Consider the following 24122-nt stretch of genomic DNA (forward strand, 5'->3'; position numbering starts at 1 on the left):
ATGTAAATCGGCGTTATTTGTACTGTCTGTAAGAATAATAATCTCTCTTGTTGAAAAATGGTATGGGTAAACAGTCTTCAGTAAAGGTATTTAAGTAGGGTGATGATTTATTTAGATTAGTAAACAGCCTACATCATATTTTAGGAGTAAACCAGTCCTTTTTTTCTTCAGTGACAGGAGAAGTTTAGCAGGAGTCCCACTGGTGTGTTTTTGCAAAGTGCCTGGCATTAATCACCAATGCCAGCAGTGTACCTAAATATTGAGATCGGCCTGATTTTCTATATTTTCTGCTGTGCTAGTTTGGGGTAGATGCTGTGGGTTTTTTCTCATTTATTTGCTTCGTACTGGGTGACAGTTGAAGCCCGAGTAGTAGTTAATACTGCTACTGTTGCTAATATCAGTAGTCTAGCATTTTAGTTGCTATTGTTATTATTGTTTTTTTTTAAGCAGAGACAACTTCCATTTTTTGAGATCCCATTTCACTTTAGATTTGTTAGACTGAATATTTTAGCAGTTTACCTTTACTCTTCAGGTGACTGCACTGCCCTAATTTAATATTATGGTGTTTAATCTAATGTACAGTGTATATCTGGAGAACTCCTGGCTGTCAGTTTTAAACCTAACCTTATGACGTTCCACTTCATCTATTGTGGTCACAGCCTTTCACCCTTATGGAAAGAATTCAAAGTATTCAGTAGACTTACGTCAGTCATCCTCCTGTTGGATTCTCTGTTCATCATTTTAGGATCTCAGTTTTACATTACAGTAACACACTTTTGCTACTTTAATGGTGTGTTACTGTAATGTAAAACTGAGATCCCAAAATGATGAACAGAGAATCCAACTTTGGCATCCTGGCCTCTGTAAACAGGGAAAAAAATTATGTGGACCAACAACTTTGACCTGATCTGGACGTCGGGCCTGTCGATCATGTTGCATGTCAGTTAAAAATGCTAACCTATAGCAATGGCATTCAGGCCTTCTGGCCTAGGTATATATTTTGGACATGGCTTGGGCATGAAAACATAGAGAGAGGTTATATTGGTATAAATTTTGAGTTCGAAAGCAGCCAGCTTCCAGCTTCCAATATCTCACAATGTGGTTAATTTAATCATAAACTTAACACATCAATCAAAAAAGCCCATTTGAACTCAAGTCTGTGCAAAACTAATCAGTGGTACCTGTAGGAAATACTAAAAATGTGTGCATGCATGGTTGCGTGTTCTTGCAGGACATGCTGATGAAGCTGGCTAAAGCTGTGGCTACAGCAGCAGCAACTCTGGTGCTGAAGGCAAAGAACGTGGCTCAGAAGACAGAAGACTCGGCCCAGCAAAACCGGGTTATTGCTGCTGCCACACAGTGTGCCCTTTCCACCTCTCAGCTGGTGGCATGCACTCGGGTGAGGGAAAAATCACACTTGTACACAGGCAGACCGCAAACATTCAGACCACTTACACCAGCTTTCCATCTGCTTAATGCTCTTGTTTTATGGTTTGGGTTTGCACAGTCATGCTTTATTATGGATTCAGCCACTTGGGGATAATTCCTTTGGCCAGAATCACTGATTAAGCCAGATGCTTCTGTGCGTGTCTCCAGGTGGTGGCTCCTACCATCAGTTCCCCAGTATGTCAGGAGCAGCTGATTGAGGCAGGGAAACTGGTGGCTAAATCAGTCGAAGGCTGCATGGAGGCGTCACAGGGGGCCACCAACGATGAGCAACTGCTAAAGCAAGTGGGCGTGGCCGCCACAGGTGTCACCCAGGCTCTTAACGAGCTGCTGCAGCATATTAAGCAGTACGCCAGCGGAGGCCAGCCAATCGGGCGCCATGGAGAGGCCACCGACCGCATCCTGGATGTAACTGAGAACATCTTCAGCTCCATGGGAGATGCAGGTGTGGCGAGGGAGATTTGTGCCTATTTGTGTTGTTGTAGAGGCTCAACATAAGAAAAATACAGAGAAACCTAATAAAGTTTAGATAGTATTTGTGGTTGTTACCTGCAGTGTAATTTTAGGGCCATCTGTTACCCTCAAGGCAATTTATTGATTTCAATTTCATTGAAAACACTGACAAGTCTTCACCTTCTCACCATCCAACATTGTTTTTGAGACTGTGTATGCCCTGAGTTGCCATGTAAGCAACTGGGGCAAATCTGAGCAGCTCTGTCTGGCTAATATCTTGTCCAGAAAAATGGAAACAGAAGCCTGAAAAGAAAGTAGACAGCCAACAATGTAATAGTTGTTTAAAGGTATCTTAAAAGTTATATTGGATTGTTATGGGTCTAGGAAACATTTTTAAAAATTACAAACCACACAATTGCTAGCATTTGCTATAACATTAGAGGACCACATTATGTCATGTTCACAGAATTTTACAGAAATTTCAATACACAAAACATCCCCATTTGATCGATCAGTTACATTTATAAGCATCACTCATTGTGTATATGTAGTATGTATGTGTCACATATATATTTTTAGCCTTATTATTAGCTTTATTCCCCATCAGTACTGCAGTATCCAGACTAAGCTCTTTCTCCCTGTTGGCTTCTAAAGGTGAGATGGTGCGACAGGCACGGATCCTGGCCCAGGCCACCTCCGACCTGGTCAACGCCATTAAAGCAGATGCGGAGGGAGAGACGGACCTGGAGAACTCCCGTAAACTGCTCTCAGCTGCGAAGCTTCTAGCTGATGCCACTGCCAAGATGGTGGAGGCTGCCAAGGTACGTGACCTGAGATGAAGGTGCTGTTCGTGTGACTTCATCCAGAGCTGAAGATTTATGGATTCAGAGCAGACATTTTCTTACCAAAGCACATTTAATGAAAGATTGACTTACAAGTCCAATCCTGTTAAGTATTTAAAGACAGCAGGAGATGTGGAAGGTTAAAGCTGATAATAAAAGCCAGCTTTCCGGTGGAATTAAAGCTTTCAGATAGAATTAAATTATTGTCAAATTTCTTTCACATGCACATCTGTATCTCATGAATTGATTGGTGCTTGTCTATAAATGGATGTCACACCCTGAAGTGAATTATAGCCTTAATGTGTGTGAATGTCTGTGTGTGCATGAACACAGGGTGCTGCTGCTAACCCAGACAGTGAGGAGCAGCAGCAGAAGTTGCGTGAGGCTGCTGAGGGTCTGCGCATGGCCACCAATGCAGCTGCACAGAACGCCATCAAAAAGCGGCTGGTCAACAAGCTGGAGGTGAGGACAGATATAAAACCAAACTAAAGGTAATATTAGGGAATTTGTAATAGAAAATGTACATTTTTTCCAGAGAGTAGTCTCACTCTCATTCCATTCATGACCAATAAGCCTTAAGCAATTTCACCTCTGACACTTTCATAAAATTGCTGCTGGACCATTGTTTTCTCCCCATTACAACTTCCAGTTGAACATAGTTAAGACCTCACAGAATGATTATCTACTACATGATATGTTTATTGTTCTGTACAGATTCAGTAAGGATTACAGTTGTCTCCAAAGGCTCTGAATTAATGCACAAAATGACATAATTGAACATTTACATGGGTTTATATTTGAAAAAGGCAACAGTATAAACATTTCTGAATACAAACCCCATGGAAATTAATTAATAGTTATTTATTACAGTTGGTGAAAATTGTAGTTTTCGAAGCAAATACTGGAGAAAAATCAATGTAGGCTAATCATAATGTAGAGATTAAAAAAATAGAGATGCACCCATTTGCAAACAAAATCATTTGAAAATCATATCTAGGCAACCCAAATTGAAATTTAAAAAAGTGGGATTGCAAAGTCTCTAGGGAGTCTGTTAGCTTAGAGTGCTAGTACGACCTAAAAAAATGGTTAACTATCTAACTTCAGAGTGTTTGTTTCATTCAGGACATGCTGTTTGTAACTGGTCAGAACTTGTCTGGGAACAGAAGAGTTGGGCAAATGTGAGACGATGTGCTTTAACATTGAGATTGTTTCAACTTGTTTTTTCTAAGCAGTGTGAGAGCAAAAGGCACAGAACGTGGTGATCCCACATTTAAAAACAAAAAACACCGTGCTGTTGTGAATCAATTTGCTGAGAGTTTTGTGCGGATGTTGACAAGAATAGCTAAATTCCCAGGAGATGCATGTTTGAGCAGTGGAGCAAGCACTTCAATATCCCAAATGAGGAAGTGGCATTTTGTTTTAAATTAAATGACCCGAGGGCAGTGTTTTTGATAGCTTTTATATGGCACCAAAAAGTAGAACAGATTGTTAAAATCATATGTAATCTGAGTAATCGGAACAGTATTACACTGATGCTGTTTGGACTGTATCAAATAAAGAATAAAAAAAAAGCACAAATAATCTCTCATGAAAAGTCGCAATGGCATCAGCTGATGGTGTGTTTGAACTGTGATTTCTGACCTTCCAGTAGACCTTTAGCACAATTTGGTCTGTAGCTTATTAAGGCTGTGGTTCTGTGCCTCCGTGTTTTTTTTTTTTTTTTTTTTTTTTAATACACTGTTCTCAGTAAATGTCTGTCAACAGCTCTGAATAAACTGTCTCATGGTATGAGGTTTCGTGTAGTAAACTCTAATCAAGCAAACGTTTCCTGCAGAACGCTGCAAAGCAGGCTGCTGCAGCCGCAACTCAGACCATAGCTGCCGCCCAACATGCTGCCTCGTCAAATAAGAACCCAGCTGCACAGCAACAACTTGTACAGAGCTGCAAGGTAGGTTCATAGGTTCACTTCCTGTCTTTGTAGGATCACGTTGAGGTCAAAGTTTCTACCACATTTAAAACTCCAGACAGGTATTTCTAAGTACATATACCACGAAACAGTGGTAAATAGTCTGGTATAGGAGAGTAGTGTTACGAAAGGTACAAAAGGTTACGTGCTTTTCAGATTTCTTCAGTTTGCATAATGAAACTCTTAGATTTGTTGGATTGCATACTTGAATGTTTTGCTTATCAAGTGATGACCATTAGCACTTGAATGTGCATTAGCAGTGTCCAACACATATGCTAGATTTTTCCATGATTCTTTCTGATGCAAGAAGTATTTGATTGACAGGTGGTGGCAGAACAAATCCCCCAGCTGGTGCAGGGAGTGAGAGGCAGCCAGGCGCAGCCTGACAGCCCCAGCGCTCAGCTCGCCCTGATTGGAGCCAGCCAGAACTTCCTGCAGGTTCTTTGCACACCTCAGTCTTTTCAAAATGCCATCCTTGAGTTGAGATGTAGACATTTTGGCTCATGATATCTATTTTTCCTCACTGTCAGCCTGGAGCCAAGATGGTGACTGCAGCCAAGGCTACAGTGCCCACTATTAGTGACCAGGCCTCTGCCATGCAGCTCAGCCAGTGTGCCAAAAATCTGGCCAGTGCGTTGGCTGAACTCCGCACAGCTGCTCAAAAGGTAATACAATTATGCTGATAAAAGTGTTTTTGTCTATAATTTACATTGCTCTTCTTTACTAAGGAACATGCTTTTGTGTTTAGCTTTTAGTTTTGTGTTCATAGGTCAATCTATACGAAGCTCTAATTTATAAATGACTGGATCTAGGCTGTGAGAAACCCAAATGTGAAATATCAGTCTGACCTGAGTGCTCTTTTTTTCCAGGCTCAGGAGGCATGTGGTCCTCTGGAGATTGATAATGCTCTGAATGTGGTAAGGGGGTTGGAGAAAGACATGCAGGAGGCTAAAGCCTCAGCAGCTGAAGGGAAACTCAGACCTCTTCCCGGAGAAACGGTACGCATCCTGTTCTCACTATTTAAAATAGACACACCAATACCAATTACCTATATAGGTAGAGAGATACATAAATAAAGATAACATATCAGTGGTACAGGACTTTGAGGGGGGACAAAGTAAAATAAACAGAAAGTGAAAGAGAGAGAGACCATATTTCCGTTGTTTCTTACTGTTAAAGTTTGTTTTCCTGCCCTCGAGCCACCGTGTTACATTTGTCATAAGCTCCCACGATTTGTCACCACTCTGTCACACACTTCCTGTCACATGAGCAACCGCTACACTAAGCTGCAGCCGTTGGAGGATTTCCTCCCAGCTAGTTATTGCTGAATGTGACTGTTTGTCTGTTCTGTAGTGTTCTGGGGAAGATTGATCCAGTCTCCACCAATGTTGAGCTATGTTACTATATATTTAACAGTCTTAAACATTAAGAGACTGAGAAATGGATTAATGATCATAAAAAGGTTAAGACCTGTTCACTCTTAGCCTGCGGGCTTAATCGTAACCCATACTTTGAGTGCGATGGAAATACAAAAAACACTGAAAAGTCAAACAGTCTTCATCAGTGAGTTCACACTGGTTTCTGTGTTTGTGTACATCAGCTGGAGAAGTGTTCTCAGGACCTGGGCTCCAACACCAAGGCAGTGAGCTCTGCTGTTGCCCAGCTACTGAGTGAAGCTACGCAGGGCAATGAGAATTACACTGGTAAGGATGCCATCAAGCAATCAGCACAATTCCTCCCAAATTCAAGATCAATTAATCCACTGTGTTGGGTACTGAATAGTCCACCCAGGGCATGTTTTTGTGTTCACTCCACAAGTGAATTCTGCGTTCCTCAAGTAAATTTTCTTCAAGTATCCTACAGCACCCCCTACCTGTAGTGATTTAAAGTCATCCTAAGCTTTATAAAATGTGATTCAATATTTTTAATGAATAAATATAACATTAGGGGTAATTAATAAGAGTGTGCATTTTAGTCAAATTAAGAAAATAGCACTGCAGCAGTTTTGCCATATTCCATATGAGTTAATCAGGGATAAAGGTGGGGCATTAGGGTGGACTTACAAATTGCATATCTAGATTTCTTGATGAGAGGTAAGAGAGTATCATCAGAAAATTGATTTTTTATCACATCATGCAATTTATTATTCAATATAAAAATACTTAATTGCATATAATCGTTGTATGCTCTTTTACAGGCATGGCAGCACGTGACGTGGCCCAGGCTCTCCGTTCTCTCGCCTCTGCAGCCCGTGGAGTAGCCGCCACCACAGAGGACCCGCAGGCATGCAATGCCATGCTGGACTGTGCTGGAGACGTTCTCGACAAATCAGGCAACCTCATCGAAGAGACCAAAAGAGCCATCGCCAAGCCTGGAGACCCAGACAGCCAGCAGCGACTTGCTCAGGTTAGACATGCAATACCATTCGTAGCAGAGTTGTGGAGTGGAGCTGGTTTATATTTAGGAGCAAATCCTCCCTTTAATTGCTGATGTCAGACTTCATGATGCTGCTGGTTGCATCCGAGCGCTCACTCATTTGAAAAGATAAATGTTTTCTGTTTCAAGTAATCTATGATTAGTGTTCTTTTAGGAGTTGTCTTAGAACAGATGATAATTGCTGGTGTGTGTGTGTTGTAATGTGTGTTCATTCAGGTAGCCAAGGCTGTGTCTCAGGCTCTGAACCGCTGTGTTAGCTGCCTTCCTGGACAGAGAGATGTGGATAACGCCATTAGGACTGTGGGAGAGGCCAGCAAAAAGCTCCTTTCTGATCAGGTGAGCACAGCTGCATCTTTATAGTAGGTGTTCAAATCACTGCTAATGCATTTCCAATCTGTCTCACACCCCCATTTGACTATGCTTAATCTGTGGGTTTCTTTAAGTTATTGCCCAATAAAGCTAGCATGTGATGTTGCCATGTAAAATGTGTACATGACATACATCTACAAATAAAAAAAAAATTGTTGTGGAAAATTGCATGTAAGGTCAGGTTCGTACTTTCTGTTAAGTATGCGTATACAAGATGGCAACTGTGCCATCTTGTGCTCATGTGGTGCGCTGGTTGTGTACATTCGAGAAAATCAACATGACGCACACGCTTGGTGAAGTGCCAATATAAATAGTGGTGGCAGTAAACCGTAATGTTCGCAACAGACTGAAGAAACAAGAGCCGTCTCTCAAATCATATACCTTATATACTGTAAGTATGACAGTACTACAGGGTATCCCAGTCTCCATTAACACTTTTTAAGCAAAATGTCTTCCAAAATTTTTCATACTTAGTTTATATTATATTTTGTTTCAGATAGTCTTTAAGAATGCCTTTGACAAAAGAAGAACATATTGAAATCATTCTCATGGCTGGATCAGGAAGCTGTCGTAAGGTTGCGATGGACATGCAATTATATGCATAACACCAGATGTGTTAACACGAGTTCATCATGAGTGAGAGAGACGACGCCCTGTGTGTTTACAAAGAAATGGCAACCGTGTAGAGGATGTTTTGTAAATCAAGTTACATTTCGCTAAAAAATGTTAATTTCTCCTATGTATGAAGACTTTTGGGACACCCTGTATAATTACTATTAACACTGACCGATTTTCCTTTTATGTTTAGTGTTAATGAATTTCAAGCCTACCTGAAAGTGTTTTACAGACCAGTATTCCAAAAAATGTATAAATACTTAGTAAAATTTGTTAATACTTTTAAACATAATGTTTATTTATTTGAGATGCAACTCATGACAACAATCTCAACAAGGAATTAATGGCTCTTGTGCATGTGTGCTGCTGCACAGAAACAAGTGTGTGTTCCAGACTAGCTGGCATGAAGTCGCTAAACATTTCCTGGTTAACGTGGAAATCTGCCATGTGCCGATAGTGGGTATTGCTTATAATCCTCCAGATGTACATAAGATACACATGCGAGTATTTGAACCATGCTGTCACTGCAGCCGCACATTGGGTCACACTCCGTGTATAAACCATGCTGTAGGTTTAATCCAAAGATGATCTGTTTTTGATAAAGTCACAAGCATATGTTGACCCGGTGTATATATTAATCTACTACAATGTAGAGTGAAAAAAACGAAGCAGTTTAACAACAGTATACATACACTAAAGAACCCATTTATTGGGATAAATTCTGGGTGTATTTCTGTATATTTATCTATAACTCTTAACACCCCACTCTCACAATTCTCAGTTCCCAGCTAGTGGGAAGAGCTTCCAGGAAGCTCAGGCGAACCTGAACCAGGCAGCCGCAGGCCTCAACCAGTCAGCCAACGAGCTGGTGCAGGCGTCTCGCGGCACCACGCAGGACCTGGCCAAGGCATCGGGCAAATTCGGCCAAGACTTCAACCACTTCCTGGAGGCTGGAGTGGACATGGCCGGTCAATCTCAGGTAAATGCACAGATAAACTTGCTCAGTTTCTTTAAAGTTTTAACATTGTTTATGCTGATTATAAATATAAACATACTGTTCATAAATTGTTCCAATACTGATAACTGTATATTTTCTTGGAAGATTTAATTGGTTTTTGTTTTGTACAGTCTAAAGAAGATCAGACTCAGGTGGTGACCAACCTGAAGACCATTTCTATGTCATCCAGCAAGCTGCTCTTGGCAGCCAAGGCTCTGTCTACTGACCCCAATTCCCCCAACCTGAAGAACCAGTTGGCTGCTGCTGCACGGTTAGAACCCCACACATTATTTCTGTTCATCTCATCTCTCTGCATTCATCTGTTTAACCCACTCAGACCAAACTGACAGATAAAAGACCCAGTCAGTCTCCCAAGTCTCACTTGATTATAGTGACTGATTATTGTCACTCACTGTTATGATTTAACTTTTGTTTGAAGGAGCTGATTAAAGTTTTTATATCCATCTGCTTCCTGCTAAATAGATTGCATTTGCAGTGAAGCCACACCAACACCACCTGTTTAGCTGATACCATGTATGCTTTGTGGGTTGGCTTTTAAGGAAAACCTGAGCAGCTCTATTCTGGCTGAAATAAAGAAACTAGTCCGATTCATTGCATTTCAGGATTCAGCTTATTACGCATCCAGAGATTATAAACTTTTATGTGATTGTCTTTTTTTGTATGTGCTTATATTTGTATGTGCTTATTTACTTTTAGTTGAGCTCTGAACTTGTTTTTGCACCATCAGCATTATTTATACAGTGTAGGAAGTTACACAGTTACACAGTGGCTTGAAAACTGACATTGGCCTCATGTTCAAACAAGTGAGAACACAACTACACGTGTGCGTACACACGCACGCACACCCATGCACACACACACACCCCACATTGTCTTCTTTTTATATTAGCCTGTGTTACAGCCTGTGAGTTCCGTCCTGTTGATTTTATACGTTTAAAAGGAAAAGGGAACAATTATGTAATGTGCGTGTGTGTGAGTGGGTATGACAGGCTTTTCAGAGCCAGGACTACCGAACTCCTATACTGCCACTCAAGAGCTTAGCTGAGTCAGAGGGAGAGAGAGAGAGAGCAGCACAGAAAGTGAGATAGAAGCTAGTGCGTGGTAACGTGTGTGGGTGGACTGTGTTTCTATACTCCCGCATCTCTCCCTCTCTCCCTCTCCCCAATCGCTGTGTTTTCCTCATCGCCATGTCTCTAACTCTCCCTCCTTCCACACAATTCCTCTCTCCCTCATCTCATATCTCTCACATCTCCTCCTTTCTCTGTTGATTTTAACAGTGCCGTGACTGACAGCATCAACCAGCTGATCACCATGTGTACTCAGCAAGCACCGGGTCAGAAGGAATGTGACAACGCTCTAAGGGAGCTTGAGGTATTTCTCTCATTTCATATTTGTCTTTTTTTGTGCTCTCTTTCTCTCTGTTTCTGTTTCTTTATGTCTTAAGAGTTCATTCGTGTGACACAAGCTAGTGTAGCTCAGATTTACAGTGTGAGATTGAAAAAGTTGTGTTTGAATGGTCATTATTTGGTCAATCTTGTACAGTCTTCTGTCATATAGCAGGAAATGGTAATATTTCTGCATTCCCATTTTGCATACTATACTGTTTTACTAGTGGGCAGTGTATAGAGATATAACTTTATAGTGATTAATCAAGACATGCTGTGGCACAGACCAATCAAGCAGCAGTGCAGAAATATTCTATCCAGCCCAATTTGTCTTCCTTTAGTTTGTCACATTTCCTTGGGTTTTAAAAGACCCACAGTTGCTCTGTTTTTCTGTGGTAGCTGAGTGTGTTGCCTGACAGATCCACTCTGGCATGAGTGAGTATATGGTCAAAATGGCATTTTTTTAAACTACTACTTAAACCATGGGAATGCTGGCCCGTTCCACAAGAGTTTACGCAACACTCAATGCCAAGAGCATAAACCAACCTTAAAGCATTTAGAGCTTACAACAAGTTTTGCAACAAGTAAGGGAAATGCTTCAGTCACCTCTGTTGTTTTGCTTAAACACAGTAGAAAGAATGGAAATTTATACCGGTGTTTCCTTTATAATGCTCTCCCGTGCACCATTATGCTAAAAATGTTATATCACCTCATATACAGTATGCATCACAATATTTAGAGGTGTTTTTTGGGGTTTGTTAAAAAAAAGTTAAGAAACAGACGGTTTAACAAGAAATAAGATAGAAAAATTAAGCTATTGATATAAATATAAGGTAAATAAGGTAATGGTGAGACAGACTAACGTCTAGTCAGCTATTTTTAGCTTCAGCTGTGTGTTTGTTTTATGCCACAGCTTGGTGTAAGCTCTCTTTCTTTATGAAACATGTAGTTGATCAGTTTACTATAAATATAAACAATGCAGCAATTTATTGTGATAATGGTACCTTGCGGTTATATCATTCACTTACATATAATTTGTGTCATTTAAATATATTGAATTTGACTGTAATAATAAATTAATTTTTATTTGGCTTCATCTTAATTTATGTGTGCATCATCGTGTAGGTTTTTTAAACTAAAGTCTGTGTGTGTGCGTGTGTAGACGGTGCGGGGCATGCTGGAGAACCCAACTGAGGCAGTGAATGACATGGGCTACTTTGACTGCATCGACAGTGTGATGGAGAACTCCAAGGTGCAGAGAGAATCCTCCTAGTTCTTGTCTTATTTTTTGCGTGTTGTGTTAAGCCTGTAAATGACACTGTCTGAGAAGTATTTTTAGTCACGTGTGTGACCGTGTGTTGTTTTCTGTGCAGGTTTTGGGTGAAGCTATGGCAGGCATCTCCCACCATGCAAAGAACAGTAACCTGCCTGAGTTTGGAGACGCAGTCAGCTCTGCCTCCAAAGCCCTGTGCGGCCTCACTGAAGCTGCTGCTCAGGTAAACTAACATCACTGTTTGTGTGCATGCGTGTATATATGTGTCTGCATGGTAGTTTGTATTTTTCTATATCAGAGAAGTTTGTTACTTCCCCTGATAATTCACACCTCGTTTCTTCAACCTAATTAGACTGGTGTGGAGTGAAGTGTGTCAGTCTCCTGGCATCTCACACATTTGGAGTTAGAAAAGAGGTGCAAATAAGCAACCACAACCACCTACTGTGTTTCTCTTTTTCACTTCATGTGTTAATCCAATTTTTTTCAAACTGAGTACATGTTTTTTGGTACTCAGTGTTGTTACTGATACCTAAGTGAGTAACCTACTCCGTATCAATAAATAAGGGACATCACTGACCTTTTTTCTGTACTATAAAAGTTCTGTTTATAGTAGTCATGAAAAGCACAAATGTGGTCATGCCTTAGTAGTCTCATTCTTTATAATGTTAGCTAGTTGATTTTAAATGAAGAGCATTAGCGAGCTCTTGGTTGTCTTGGAAAACTCTTCTGTATCGCTGTTTTGTATCGCTTTGTGTCTGAATCCCTTGTTGTCAATGACCGATAGCAGCTGATGATCAAGAACAACATAGTTAGGTGAGTTATTTTAAATCATCTAGCGTTATCTGTAGAGAGTATCTGTAGTTTTTCTCACTTAGCCAGCGTTTGCTGCAGCATTTGTTTGCTGCTGTGTGCCGCTAGCAATGAACTCCTTGTGCTGAGCATAGGAAGATATTACAATAGCTCCTACTCATATTTTGTCAGAGCACAGTTTGAAGTCTGCTTTGCATTGATTGCCATTATTAATCATTCTTAATATATTCAGATCATTGTCATCTGTTCTTTATTGCAACAATTTACAATAAGCTTATGTCCCATAGTATCACCATAGTATCAGATGCTGGCGTCTGAGCATTTTTTATGAGTAACTGAGCATGGTACCGGATTGATACCAGATACTAATATTGGTATTGATGCAGTCCTTACATGCACAGTACAGTAAGCCTGATTTCAAACAACTCTTCTTATCTAGGTACTTGTACAGTTTATAAATATCTTTTTTTTTTTTTTGGAAACATAAACTCTGAGAAGATGAGGATATGCCTATCATTAAGGAGAGAAGAGGCAGAAATGGGGTTCTAGGGTTTTAAATGCATCATTAGAGACCAAACTGACAGAAAAAACAACAGAAGGACTGTTTCTTTTTTGTTTGTTTTTTCCTTTCTCTTTTGTTCCATCCTGCTGTGTGTCTTGATTTCTTTTCTTTTTTTTGCCACCCCCCCTGCACACACTCACACAGTGGAAGTTCATAATGGCTTTGATAGGGGATGATGATGAGTCATGTTTAAATGCTCCCTGTCTCTCTCTCTGCTGCTATAAAAGTATTCATTCTGCCTTTATGGTTCAGCATCTCGCACTCTTATTAGAACATTGATTTCTAGTGGAACAATACTGAGGAAAGTGATTTGGAGTAGCTTGTGTGTGTATGTGTGTGAGTTGTTGCCAAGGCAGATGGTGAGAGAAGCTGAACTGGGTGATGTGGCTCTTCTGGTGAGAACGGAACTAAGCCTGTGAAAAGAAAATCAGGATTTGACTCCAAAAAGGTCATAAGAAGAATCAGACTTTGTCTTCTTAAAACTCCTTGCCTTTTTTGAGAAGGTTTGATAACATAAGAAGTGTTTCTGAAATTATCCATGATTTGAACCTTTGAGGGGTATGAACGGAGAAGTTACACACTGGCTGTAAGTGGATGTGACTGTGTGTGCTCAGGCCCTGGACAGTGCCTTTAACCAGCAGTATAGACAGAATCTTAAGGCAGAATGATGTCTATAGGATAATCATACTGCCTTTGGTCCACAAATACTGCTTCTGCCGTTTATGGAACAGCAGAAAAGACACTAGATGTTTGTTATTTGTGTCTTTGATGTCAGTTTCTAAATTCCCTAGTATCTTTATTTTAAGCACTGAAAGGGCTTCCCTAACCTCCCACTGGTAATACAGGGTGTCCCAGATGTCTCCATACATAGGGGAAATTAATGCTGTTTAGCAAAATATCTTCTAAAATTTTCATATTTATTTTATTTGAATTTTTTTTTCAGATAGCCTTTAAGAATGCCTTTGACAAAAGATTGTCAAATTGAACGTATTGAAATCATTCTCATGGTTGGATCAGGATGCTGTTGCAAGGTTGTGATGGACTTTAACAGGAATCCTGGCAAGCACATCATACATGACACTGTTGCCAGACGGGGAGCCGAAATTGGGAGAAATGACTGCGTGTGTGTTTACATAGAAATGGCGATCATGTAGAGGACGTTTTGTAAATAACGTTACATTTTGCTAGAAAGTGTTAATTTTCCATATGTCTGGAGACTTTTGGGACACCCTGTAGATATGGTCAAGATCTTCAGTAATTAAGTTCAAATCCCTGTTTTTACAAACAGTATTTAAGCTGGAAGCATATTGCTCCAGTTCCTGATGTGGAACCTATACCTATTAAACCACTGCTACTCCTCAATGAACTTAACACTCCCCTCTCTCTTGCAGGGTGCCTATCTGGTGGGTGTCTCTGACCCGAACAGCCATGCTGGACAAAAGGGTTTGGTGGATCCGGCTCAGTTTGCCAAAGCCAAACAATCCATTCAGATGGCCTGTCAGAACCTGGTGGACCCTGCCTGCACACAGTCCCAGGTACCATTCAGCACAGATGTTCAACAAGTTCCTCAGCTAGACTGGATTGCAGTGATTAGCCTTTTATACATACTGACACTGCATGACTTATCCCTTGACAGATTTACAAAAGTACGCAAAGACCCAAAGGTGTCACTCACACAAGTATCGTTAGTGAAATAATCCTCAGAATTCCAATTGTTGATGGAGCTCATGCAGTCTTGTTACATGACACGGAGAGAGAGCCAGACATATTGTATCTTGCTGGTTCATTTGTTCACAGACCAGAAGCGTAAGCACTGAAAACACAAACCAGATGAAAATCTTTTAAGGAAAAGCAGACCTTGACATTTTGCTTCTCTTTTGTTTGTTTGTTTGTTTTTTTAATATACTACCCCCCCCCCCCCCCCCCCCCCCCCCCCCCCCCCCCCCCCGCCCTGTAGTTATGTTATTGCCTTTCGCTTGCATCAGACAGGCAAATTCACTGCTAATCATATCGCAATACAAGACAAGCACTTTTTCATTACTATTTCAACAATCAATAGGAAAGACTCTGTTTCTTAAGCAAAATCAGAAGAATTAAGATTAATTTTGACTAAGGAAGACTCTAAGATGTGGGTTTCTCATTCTGGGGTTTTATGTTCTTTGTTGTTGTTTTTTTTCTTTTTTGACCTGCAAGTTAAAAAAAGATTTTGCTGTTGTTGGTGTTTGCTTAAAAAGTCATCCTCAAAGTTCAAATCTATCATCAGACCTTTCAGATGTTTTTCACACCTCTGCATTTCCCAAGGTCCTCTCTGCTGCCACGATTGTTGCCAAAACACACCTCCGCCCTATGCAATGCCTGCCGCCTCGCCTCCTCCAAAACATCAAATCCTGTTGCTAAGCGACAGTTTGTCCAGAGTGCCAAAGAAGTGGCAAATAGCACAGCCAACCTTGTCAAGTCAATCAAAGTGAGTGTTCACCCCCAACAAACTCTTTCAGTTTATGTATAAGATTATAAAATTACCAAAAAATTCAAAAGAAGAACTAGACTCTTGTGCAAGTTTTGAGAAGTGTTGTTAACATAAACAGGTAGTTTTGGGATTATCTGTGATGTGAATGTTTGAGGTATGTGAAGGGAGAATTTATACACTGTGTATAAGTGTATATGACCATGTGTGCTCAGGCTCTGGATGGAGCCTTTAACCAGGAGAACAGGCAGAAGTGCAAGGCCGCTACAGGGCCACTGATTGAAGCTGTGGATAATCTCACTGCCTTTGCTTCCAATCCAGAGTTTGCCAGTGTGCCTGCACAGATCAGCCCAGAGGTACCATAACCTTTTATATTACTAACATCTATAAGTATCTGTTTTATCTAATACTGACAAGAAGACGGGCTGAACATTTGTGTTTTTAACTGTCATTTATGAATGTAGTCTAGTACACCCTCCTAACTGAGGTTTATCCTGTTGTTTTGAAAGGTAAATAAGGTAATCACATTAAGTAATCTTCTGAGTTTTGTGTAACATTAGGCTGGGCCCATAATTATTAGGCTAATTACTTCAGGTTATACATAGAATAACATGATTTTGTTTGTGTGTGTGTGTGTGTGTGTGTGTGTGTGTGTGTGTCTGTATGTGTGTACAGGGTCTGGCTGCCATGGAGCCCATCGTGGCTGCAGCTAAAACTATGCTGGAGAGCTCAACAGGTCTGATCCAGACCGCCACGCTCACTGGCCGTGAACCCCAAAGACCCACCCAAGTGGTCAGTGCTGGCCGGCCACTCAAGGACTGTGTCCGATTCCATCAAGAAGCTCATCACCAACATGAGGTACTGCCATGCATTAAAGGCTAGCCAGGAACAGCGCTAAACTAAAACTAGAAAAACTAGCATGCTGTGGTGTGGGTGGTTTTCTGTAAACTTTAACAAAATCCTCTTTGACCTTTTTTTCAACTTCCTTGTCTCTGCTACTTCTCGTCTAGATATTTAACAGTGAGATATTTATGTTTACCTTCTCTCAGTTTCTGCCCCCAGTCTTTAATAGCTGTTGCCTAACCATTGTCAGTTTAGAGCTTCTGGAGTTCAGTGCTGATGCTTGACTCTTTGTTGAATGCTTACAGAGATAAGGCTCCAGGTCAAAGAGAGTGTGATGAGGCCATTGAGGTTCTCAATAACTGCATCCGTGAAGTGGACCAGGCTTCTCTTGCTGCCATTAGCCAACAACTCGCACCCAGAGATGACATCTCCCATGAGGTCTGTGTCATCTCTGCAGAATACACACTCAGTACATACTTAGAGAATGAACAAAAATGGTTAAAAGGTTAAACCTTTAATTACATCCTACAAAGCTCAAGCTCTGTTTGCGAATTTCCAGAGGAAACTTCTCTTATATTTTTATACCTGTTATCTAGGTTATAACAATAGATTAGTATCTATTGCAATTAGCAGTAATTTAAACTTTTTACTGGGAGTCAGTAATGATAATTGGATTTAGCAGAGAACATGTTGTTTGTTGTCTCAGGCTCTGCATGAGCAGATGGCAGCCTCAGTGCAGGAGATTAGCAACCTGATCGACCCAGTGGCCATTGCAGCTCGCTCCGATGCCTCCCAGCTGGGACACAAGGTATGCTTCAGCAAGCAGCCTACAGTACTCTATACACCTCCATCATCTTTACTAATAACCCTTGCACTCTTCCTCCTTCCAATCACATAGATTTCTGTGTTGTGGTACCATGTGGTTGTTGAAGGTTTGAGTTGTTCTCGGTCTTGCAGGTGTCTCAGATGGCGAGCTACTTTGAACCACTCATCATGGCATCCATTGGCGCTGCGTCGAAAATCCTGAACAGCCAGCAGCAGATGAATGTGCTGGACCAGACAAAGACTCTGGCAGAGTCTGCCTTACAGATGCTCTATACAGCCAAAGAAGCAGGCGGTAACCCTAAGGTGTGTTTATTTAAAAAAAAAAAAAAAAAGTCATCTGTAGAATAATCCTCATTTCTCAGAATCTTCCTGAACAGCATGTATAAGTCCTGAAATTTGAGTGTTTAGGGGTAAAGGTCTGTTCAGTGCAGAGAAGTCAAATATTTTTGGCCGCTGTGATTCTTTTCCTGCATTATAGCCAATTTCTAATGTTACATACCCTAGTCCTCTCCATAAAAGCTATATAATATGCTTAAATCCTCTGCTCCAGAATCAGTAGTCAGACTGAGTGAGCTTGTTGTTGAAAATGTTAATCTCCTTGGTCTTGCTCCCAGGCGGCTCATACCCAGGAAGCCCTGGAGGAGTCTGTGCAGATGATGAAGGAGGCTGTTGATGACCTGGGAGGTACGATGGCTGAAGCAGCCAGTGCCGCAGGAGCTGTAGGAGGCATGGTGGACTCTATCACTCAGGCCCTCAACAAATTGGAGGATCCTGGAGTGGAGCCTGAAGGAACCTTTGTGGATTACCAGACTACTATGGTGAAGACGGCCAAGGCTATTGCAGTCACTGTGCAGGAGATGGTATGTCCTTGGTGTTTAAATGTTCCTTTTGCCTAATTCCAAGTGATTTAGACTGCAGTTGGGACAGTGTTTTAAAAAAAAATTATATTTTTACAAAATAAAGTTCAAGTTATGTGTGTCATTCTAAAAAGCCAGCATTTCTGGTATTAATTTGCTGTCTCACCAGGTCACTAAATCAAACACCAACCCTGATGAGCTTGGAGGCCTAGCCAATCAACTGACCACCGAGTTTGGTGACTTGGCATCAGAGGCTAAATGTGCTGCCATCACTGCTGAGAACGACGAGGTAACGAGTAACACTGTTTCTCTCTTAATGATCCCATTTGAATAAATATTTTTGTGTGTCAGAGCATCTGCAGCCTCACTCTGTGCCTGCTGATGCGTGTATAAATGTGTAATAAAGTCATTATCCTTCTTGCACACTTGCAGATTGGCTCTCACATTAAGAAGCAGGTAACAGAACTAGGCTACAGTTGCACAGGATTGGTCACCAAGGCAGGAGCTCTGCAGTGCAGTCCCAACGATTCAATCACCAAGAAAGAGCTCATTGACGCTGCCCGCAAAGTCTCTGAGAAAGTGAGTGAAGTGTTCCCTTATTGCCTCTTACTTCATCAGACTTCTCCTCATACTTCATCAGTTGGTTGTCTCACAGAGTTAACCAGAAATAGTGAAGGCTTTGTTGTGATATTAAATTGTGTAATTTTATGTGTAATTTGAATGTTTACCTTTTTGCTTATTCCTACATTATTAAAGTATTGTTAAAATCAAAACTGTTATTTCTCTCTCTCTCTCTCTCTCTCTCTCTCTCTCTCTCTCTCTCTCTCGGTCTCTCTCAGGTGTCTCATGTGTTGGCTGCGCTGCAGGCCGGTAATCGTGGCACCCAGGCTTGTATTACAGCTGCCAGTGCTGTTGCTGGCATCATTGCTGACCTTGACACCACCATCATGTTTGCCACAGCGGGTACACTTAACAGGGAGAATGCAGAGACCTTCGCTGATCACAGGTTCCCAAACATTCATGATCTCCTAAAATACTAAAAGAAATCATAATAATATGATTTCTATAGACTTAAGCCCTGGTTACAGCTGAATGTATTCTGTGTAAAACACTGATTGATCAGGCCATCAGCAATCAAGAAACTAACTTTTTTTTCATCCACTTTTTATTATGAAATTTTATGGCTGGTATTTAAAAAAAAAAAAAAAAAAAAAAAAAAGTTACGTGGCCTAACATATTTTGTACACATCTTGTACATGAAATTTAGTGAAAATGAAATTTAGTCCAAACAGCAAAGATTTCAACAATTCACCATTTTTTGTTGTTTTTGTCCATCCAGAGAGAACATCCTGAAGACAGCTAAAGTTCTGGTAGAGGACACCAAGCTGCTGGTGTCTGGAGCAGGAGCCAGTCAGGAGAAGCTGGCCCAGGCTGCACAGTCCTCAGTCAACACCATTACCAAACTGGCCGATGTGGTCAAACTTGGGGCCGCCAGCCTGGGCTCTGAGGACCCCGAGACACAGGTATGGCTGTCCTTTATGTCTGTCTGAAAAATATCTTTCTTTATTCCTTAGCTTCAGATTCATTGATACTTTAAACAAGAAAAAATCTTGGTGGTAAATCAGATTACTCTCAGACTGAAAATATGAGAGAAGTCTAGCTATAATTTAAGGGATATTTTTCTAAGAAAAAACCCTCATCAGAAATATATTTTTAACAAAACCACATGTCATAATTACAGTGTTTAAAAGGTTTTAAATGGTTTAAAACATTTTTCTTAGTTTTTCTTGAAGAATAATTTTACGTCTTTATATTTCTCTCTAGTTTGAGAGTAAGCTAATTAACCACAGACATATTTTTACCTATATTTACCAAGGGTGCCAATATTTCTGGTTCCAGCTGTATAAGCTCCTGCCTATTTTTAACTAGCTGTGTGAAATATTCTTTTATTATATGCTGATTTTTTTCTCTGAGGAAAATTATTCATCTGTAGCATCTGATGTTCTTGCTGTCATTGAAACAAGTCACCATCCTTCTTGAAAGTCTGTCTTGGATACATCACTGTGCAGGCAGACTGTGTTGTTGCACTCAGTTCCGCTTTCTTTCTGTTTCCCACTTTCACGTTGCTCTCTTCTCGACAAACAAGACTCTTTTTTCTTCCTGTGGCTTTGACGTTGGTCAGGATGTGGGTACTGCTTGTGTGTGTGTTTGTGTGTGTTCATGTCTGTCCCACGGGAATGAAGAAAGACACACGTTGGCCAGCATGGTTCTCTTTACGGCCTTATATAGAACACAGGCAGTGCACGTTGCATTTTGGCACACAATTCTGCTTCCTCTTGTTCCTATGGCAGCATCCTATGAAAATACCGGAAATAGTTGTTTACTGTATTGAGAAGCACAAATGTCCACTGAGACAAAAATATGTAGTGATGTATACGGCAGGTACAGATTACATATATTTCTAATGACTGTCTGGCTGTATACAACCTTGAATGCCACTACCAAAAGTCATTCTGGGTCTTTGTTCATTCTTGCATTGGCTGTTCTTTGGAAAAGGTTTGTTTGGTATGAGAATGCTCAGACAGTGAGATTCATGCTCTGTTGCTGTTTAACATTAACTCAGTTTAACAAGGCTTATTCTTCACTACAGGAGTCCCTACATTTATATCAAAACCCTGCTCCTCTTATCATTAACCTCATATTGTACTGTATTTCCATATGGGCATTAGTTTTTTATTGTAATAATTCTAGTATATTACTATATTTCATGCTGCCAATTTCAAAAACATAATATATACTCTTTTGCAGAACATTTTAGCACAAATAATATATCTTTAGTCATCTTTTTCAGATATCTTAATGCTTGCCACTAAAATGTAAATTCAACAGAACGTTGGTCAGATATAAAAGTTTTTAAACTTTGATCAACATTTATTTGCTTGCCTCACTAGTACCCACATCACTACTCCATGAATTCCATTTACTTTTCATTCGTGACTGCTTCTCATTTTATTGCGATTATTTGCATATTGCAATGTTTCAGTTAGTACACTACTATAAAACCACCAAGTGCACTACTACTTCTGTGTGAGTGAATGTGTGTGGACAGTAGATGTCAGTGTTGGTCTTCTCTCTGTGCTATTCACAATAACAAAGCTGTGCTCTCTGCTACAGGTGGTCCTGATCAACGCAGTCAAAGATGTGGCTAAAGCTCTGGGTGACCTCATCCGAACCACCAAGGCAGCAGCTGGCAAGCCTCATGATGACCCGGCCATGCTCCAGCTGAAGAGCTCTGCAAAGGTAGTTCACTGGTGCCAAAGTACACTGATCACAAATCAGCTCAATTAAATTTTATTTGAGTAGCACCTTAACAGCAGTTACTGTTACATAGCAGCTGTACAGAAATCTGGGTCTAAATATAGATTGCTACAGAGCAAGCCAGACATGACAGTGACGAGGAAAAACTTCCTAAAACAGAGCAAGGAAGAGGAACAAGACTTAGAAGGGAAACCCATCCTCTTCTGTGTGACAGTGGATATCCAGACCTAAACGTGAAGCTGCTTTTTAGATGCACACCTGTCATCGGCTAATTCTGTTAGTGAGAACTACGTTTAACAGTGTAAATAGACACATGCAGATTTGTAGACTTTAGATGTGTAGATCAGGTGCAGTTGCATTTCCTTTCTAACTGGGAGTGATGGTTATTAATCCCTATACTGGTGTTTCTCAACAGCTGAGGAGGAAATTTAAACCCGATCTATTGCAAGCACACACGCTTACACAAACTTCCCCTCCCAGCACCCTGTATTACATGATAGTGAGAAATCCCTTGTGTGGTTAGTGATCTGAACAGGGAGAATGAGATCAACTTCAAAGATTGGAAACCTGAATACTGGATGAAAATAAAATAAAATTAGGCCAGTCAAATAGTGGCGATACTACTGAAATAAATTCAGTAAGATACTGTCTGGATTTTTTTAATCATTACTGTTTACACTCCTTATGCCTTAATTGTTTCATATATGCTTGTATTACATGGAGACTTGCATCACACTAAATTGCAGTACCGGTTGTTGTCATTAGGTGATGGTTACGAACGTCACGTCCCTGCTGAAGACGGTGAAGGCTGTGGAGGACGAGGCCACTAAAGGCACGCGGGCACTGGAGGCCACCATTGAGCACATCAAACAGGAGCTGGCTGTGAGCAACTTTTTTACTTTGTCCTCTCACTCATTTAAGCTCAAGCTAAAACAGTTTAAAAGTTAGTAAGCTTATCAGTGACTGGTCAAGATAGCTATGATCTTAAGGTAACTCATGTCACTGAACTGAAATTGTGCTTTTAAAAATTTCCTAATAAGACAGCTTAATTAGCCATCCTCTCTGGAGTGGGAGCTGTAGGATTCATCTTTCCTTTGTGTGTCAGACCGCTGCTACCCATTGTAGTGGTCTGTTAGCTTATGTAAAGAGAAGAGGGCCATTAGTGCTTAAAATTCGTCTATTGTTAGCCTTGGATTATCTAGAGCATCCGCTAATCAAGTCCCTATGAATGAGCCGTTTCTATAGAAAAGATAACATATTAGACAATATATTAGAACAAGTGTGTTAATGTAAATCTGATTTGAAATACAGGCGGCACTATTGTCACTGTTATCTACTGTTATAGAAAATTAATGAACACCTTCTGATCAGTCAATTTCGAGCGTTCAGCAGATCTGTGGAATGATACTGAGATGATGGTACTAAAAAAAATAACACGTAATTACATTAAATGTCTTATCAGGATTTAGAGGTAGTGCTTTGAATGTCACTGGGCTGTTATGGTTTATGATGACCCAGTATCGTGTGGCCTCTTAGGTGTTCAGCAGTCCAGATCCTCCTCCAAAGACAGCTACTCCCGAAGAGTTTATCCGCATGACCAAAGGCATCACACAGGCCACAGCCAAAGCAGTGGCTGCTGGAAACTCGTGTCGCCAGGAGGACATCATCGCTACTGCCAACCTGAGCAGAAGAGCCATCGCTGAAATGCTGCACTCCTGCAAGGTGACACAAACTCTTATAGCCTAGCCTATAGCTCTCAGCTTGACGTTTTAGTCCTGTTTATTTTATTAATTTTTTTTTTTATACTCTCTCCCTGCAGCAAGCGGCTTACCACCCAGAGGTAAGCCCGGAGGTGCGGACCCGTGCCCTGCGCTTTGGAACAGAGTGTGCCCACGGCTACCTGGGTCTCCTGGAGCATGTGCTTGTGGTAAGTTAGTGCCCCTTATTGGCCAGGGTGTTTACAGTTGCAGCAGTCAGGGAGATCCTCTTACTCTGTTACACACGCATAAATGTCTTAAGACTTCTGGGGATCTCGTTAGGGGTATGTGTGGAATACTTGGAGTGTCATTTGACATTGCGCTGCTTGTTATTTCAGCAGTGTGCCAACATCTCAGCCTCCAGTCTCTCCTTACAGTGGTCTGCACAATGAATTCCTGTATTGCTTTTTTTATGATGTTTGACTGTATCATACATTTTACAGCGTATTCACACTTGGTTGAATAATCATGTCTGTAGCAGGGATTAATTTTAGGCTCATTTGAATAGGGACTCATTATTGCAGGCTTGCACAGAAAACCTTCAGAAAACCTCCTGAACCGTGGCTTAATAGCAAAACAATCGTATCATTACATAATTTTCTCTGTGTGCACAGTTTTCTGTATGATAATAGGTATTTCCACATCAATATTGTTCTTATTAATGTTCATTTACTGATTTCATTATTTATTTAATTGATGTCTCTTTAATTCTGCTAGGCACTTGCCAGTATCTCACGTAAAGCCTTTCATTCAAAGCAATTTTACTGAGAAGGCACTTACTCTACAGATTACAAGAAGTCATTCCCCACCGTTCTGAATCTTAAACCAGGAAGTAATGAACATGTTAAACCTTCCTTCCTTATTGAACACTTGGCCCCAGGAG

General features: G+C 40.7%; 1 protein-coding gene across 1 annotated transcript in view; it reads left to right on the forward strand.

Annotated features, from left to right (window-relative positions):
- tln1 (talin 1) overlaps nucleotides 1-24122 on the forward strand; it is a 73608-nt gene that overhangs the window by 39917 nt on the left and 9569 nt on the right. Inside the window, 34 exon segments of the mRNA XM_053241079.1 lie at nucleotides 1232-1399; nucleotides 1597-1891; nucleotides 2554-2720; nucleotides 3075-3203; nucleotides 4576-4689; nucleotides 5032-5145; nucleotides 5238-5372; nucleotides 5577-5705; nucleotides 6308-6410; nucleotides 6905-7113; nucleotides 7360-7479; nucleotides 8909-9106; nucleotides 9256-9395; nucleotides 10423-10516; nucleotides 11693-11782; nucleotides 11904-12026; nucleotides 14567-14710; nucleotides 15477-15503; nucleotides 15505-15639; nucleotides 15855-15995; nucleotides 16315-16392; nucleotides 16394-16497; nucleotides 16788-16920; nucleotides 17189-17290; nucleotides 17440-17610; nucleotides 17922-18167; nucleotides 18334-18453; nucleotides 18597-18743; nucleotides 19004-19170; nucleotides 19504-19687; nucleotides 21339-21464; nucleotides 22248-22364; nucleotides 23019-23204; nucleotides 23302-23409. Of these exon segments, the coding sequence (XP_053097054.1) occupies nucleotides 1232-1399; nucleotides 1597-1891; nucleotides 2554-2720; nucleotides 3075-3203; nucleotides 4576-4689; nucleotides 5032-5145; nucleotides 5238-5372; nucleotides 5577-5705; nucleotides 6308-6410; nucleotides 6905-7113; nucleotides 7360-7479; nucleotides 8909-9106; nucleotides 9256-9395; nucleotides 10423-10516; nucleotides 11693-11782; nucleotides 11904-12026; nucleotides 14567-14710; nucleotides 15477-15503; nucleotides 15505-15639; nucleotides 15855-15995; nucleotides 16315-16392; nucleotides 16394-16497; nucleotides 16788-16920; nucleotides 17189-17290; nucleotides 17440-17610; nucleotides 17922-18167; nucleotides 18334-18453; nucleotides 18597-18743; nucleotides 19004-19170; nucleotides 19504-19687; nucleotides 21339-21464; nucleotides 22248-22364; nucleotides 23019-23204; nucleotides 23302-23409 (4764 nt within the window).

The sequence above is a fragment of the Pangasianodon hypophthalmus genome, chromosome 17, assembly GCF_027358585.1.
Source record: "Pangasianodon hypophthalmus isolate fPanHyp1 chromosome 17, fPanHyp1.pri, whole genome shotgun sequence".
Lineage (NCBI taxonomy): Eukaryota > Metazoa > Chordata > Actinopteri > Siluriformes > Pangasiidae > Pangasianodon > Pangasianodon hypophthalmus.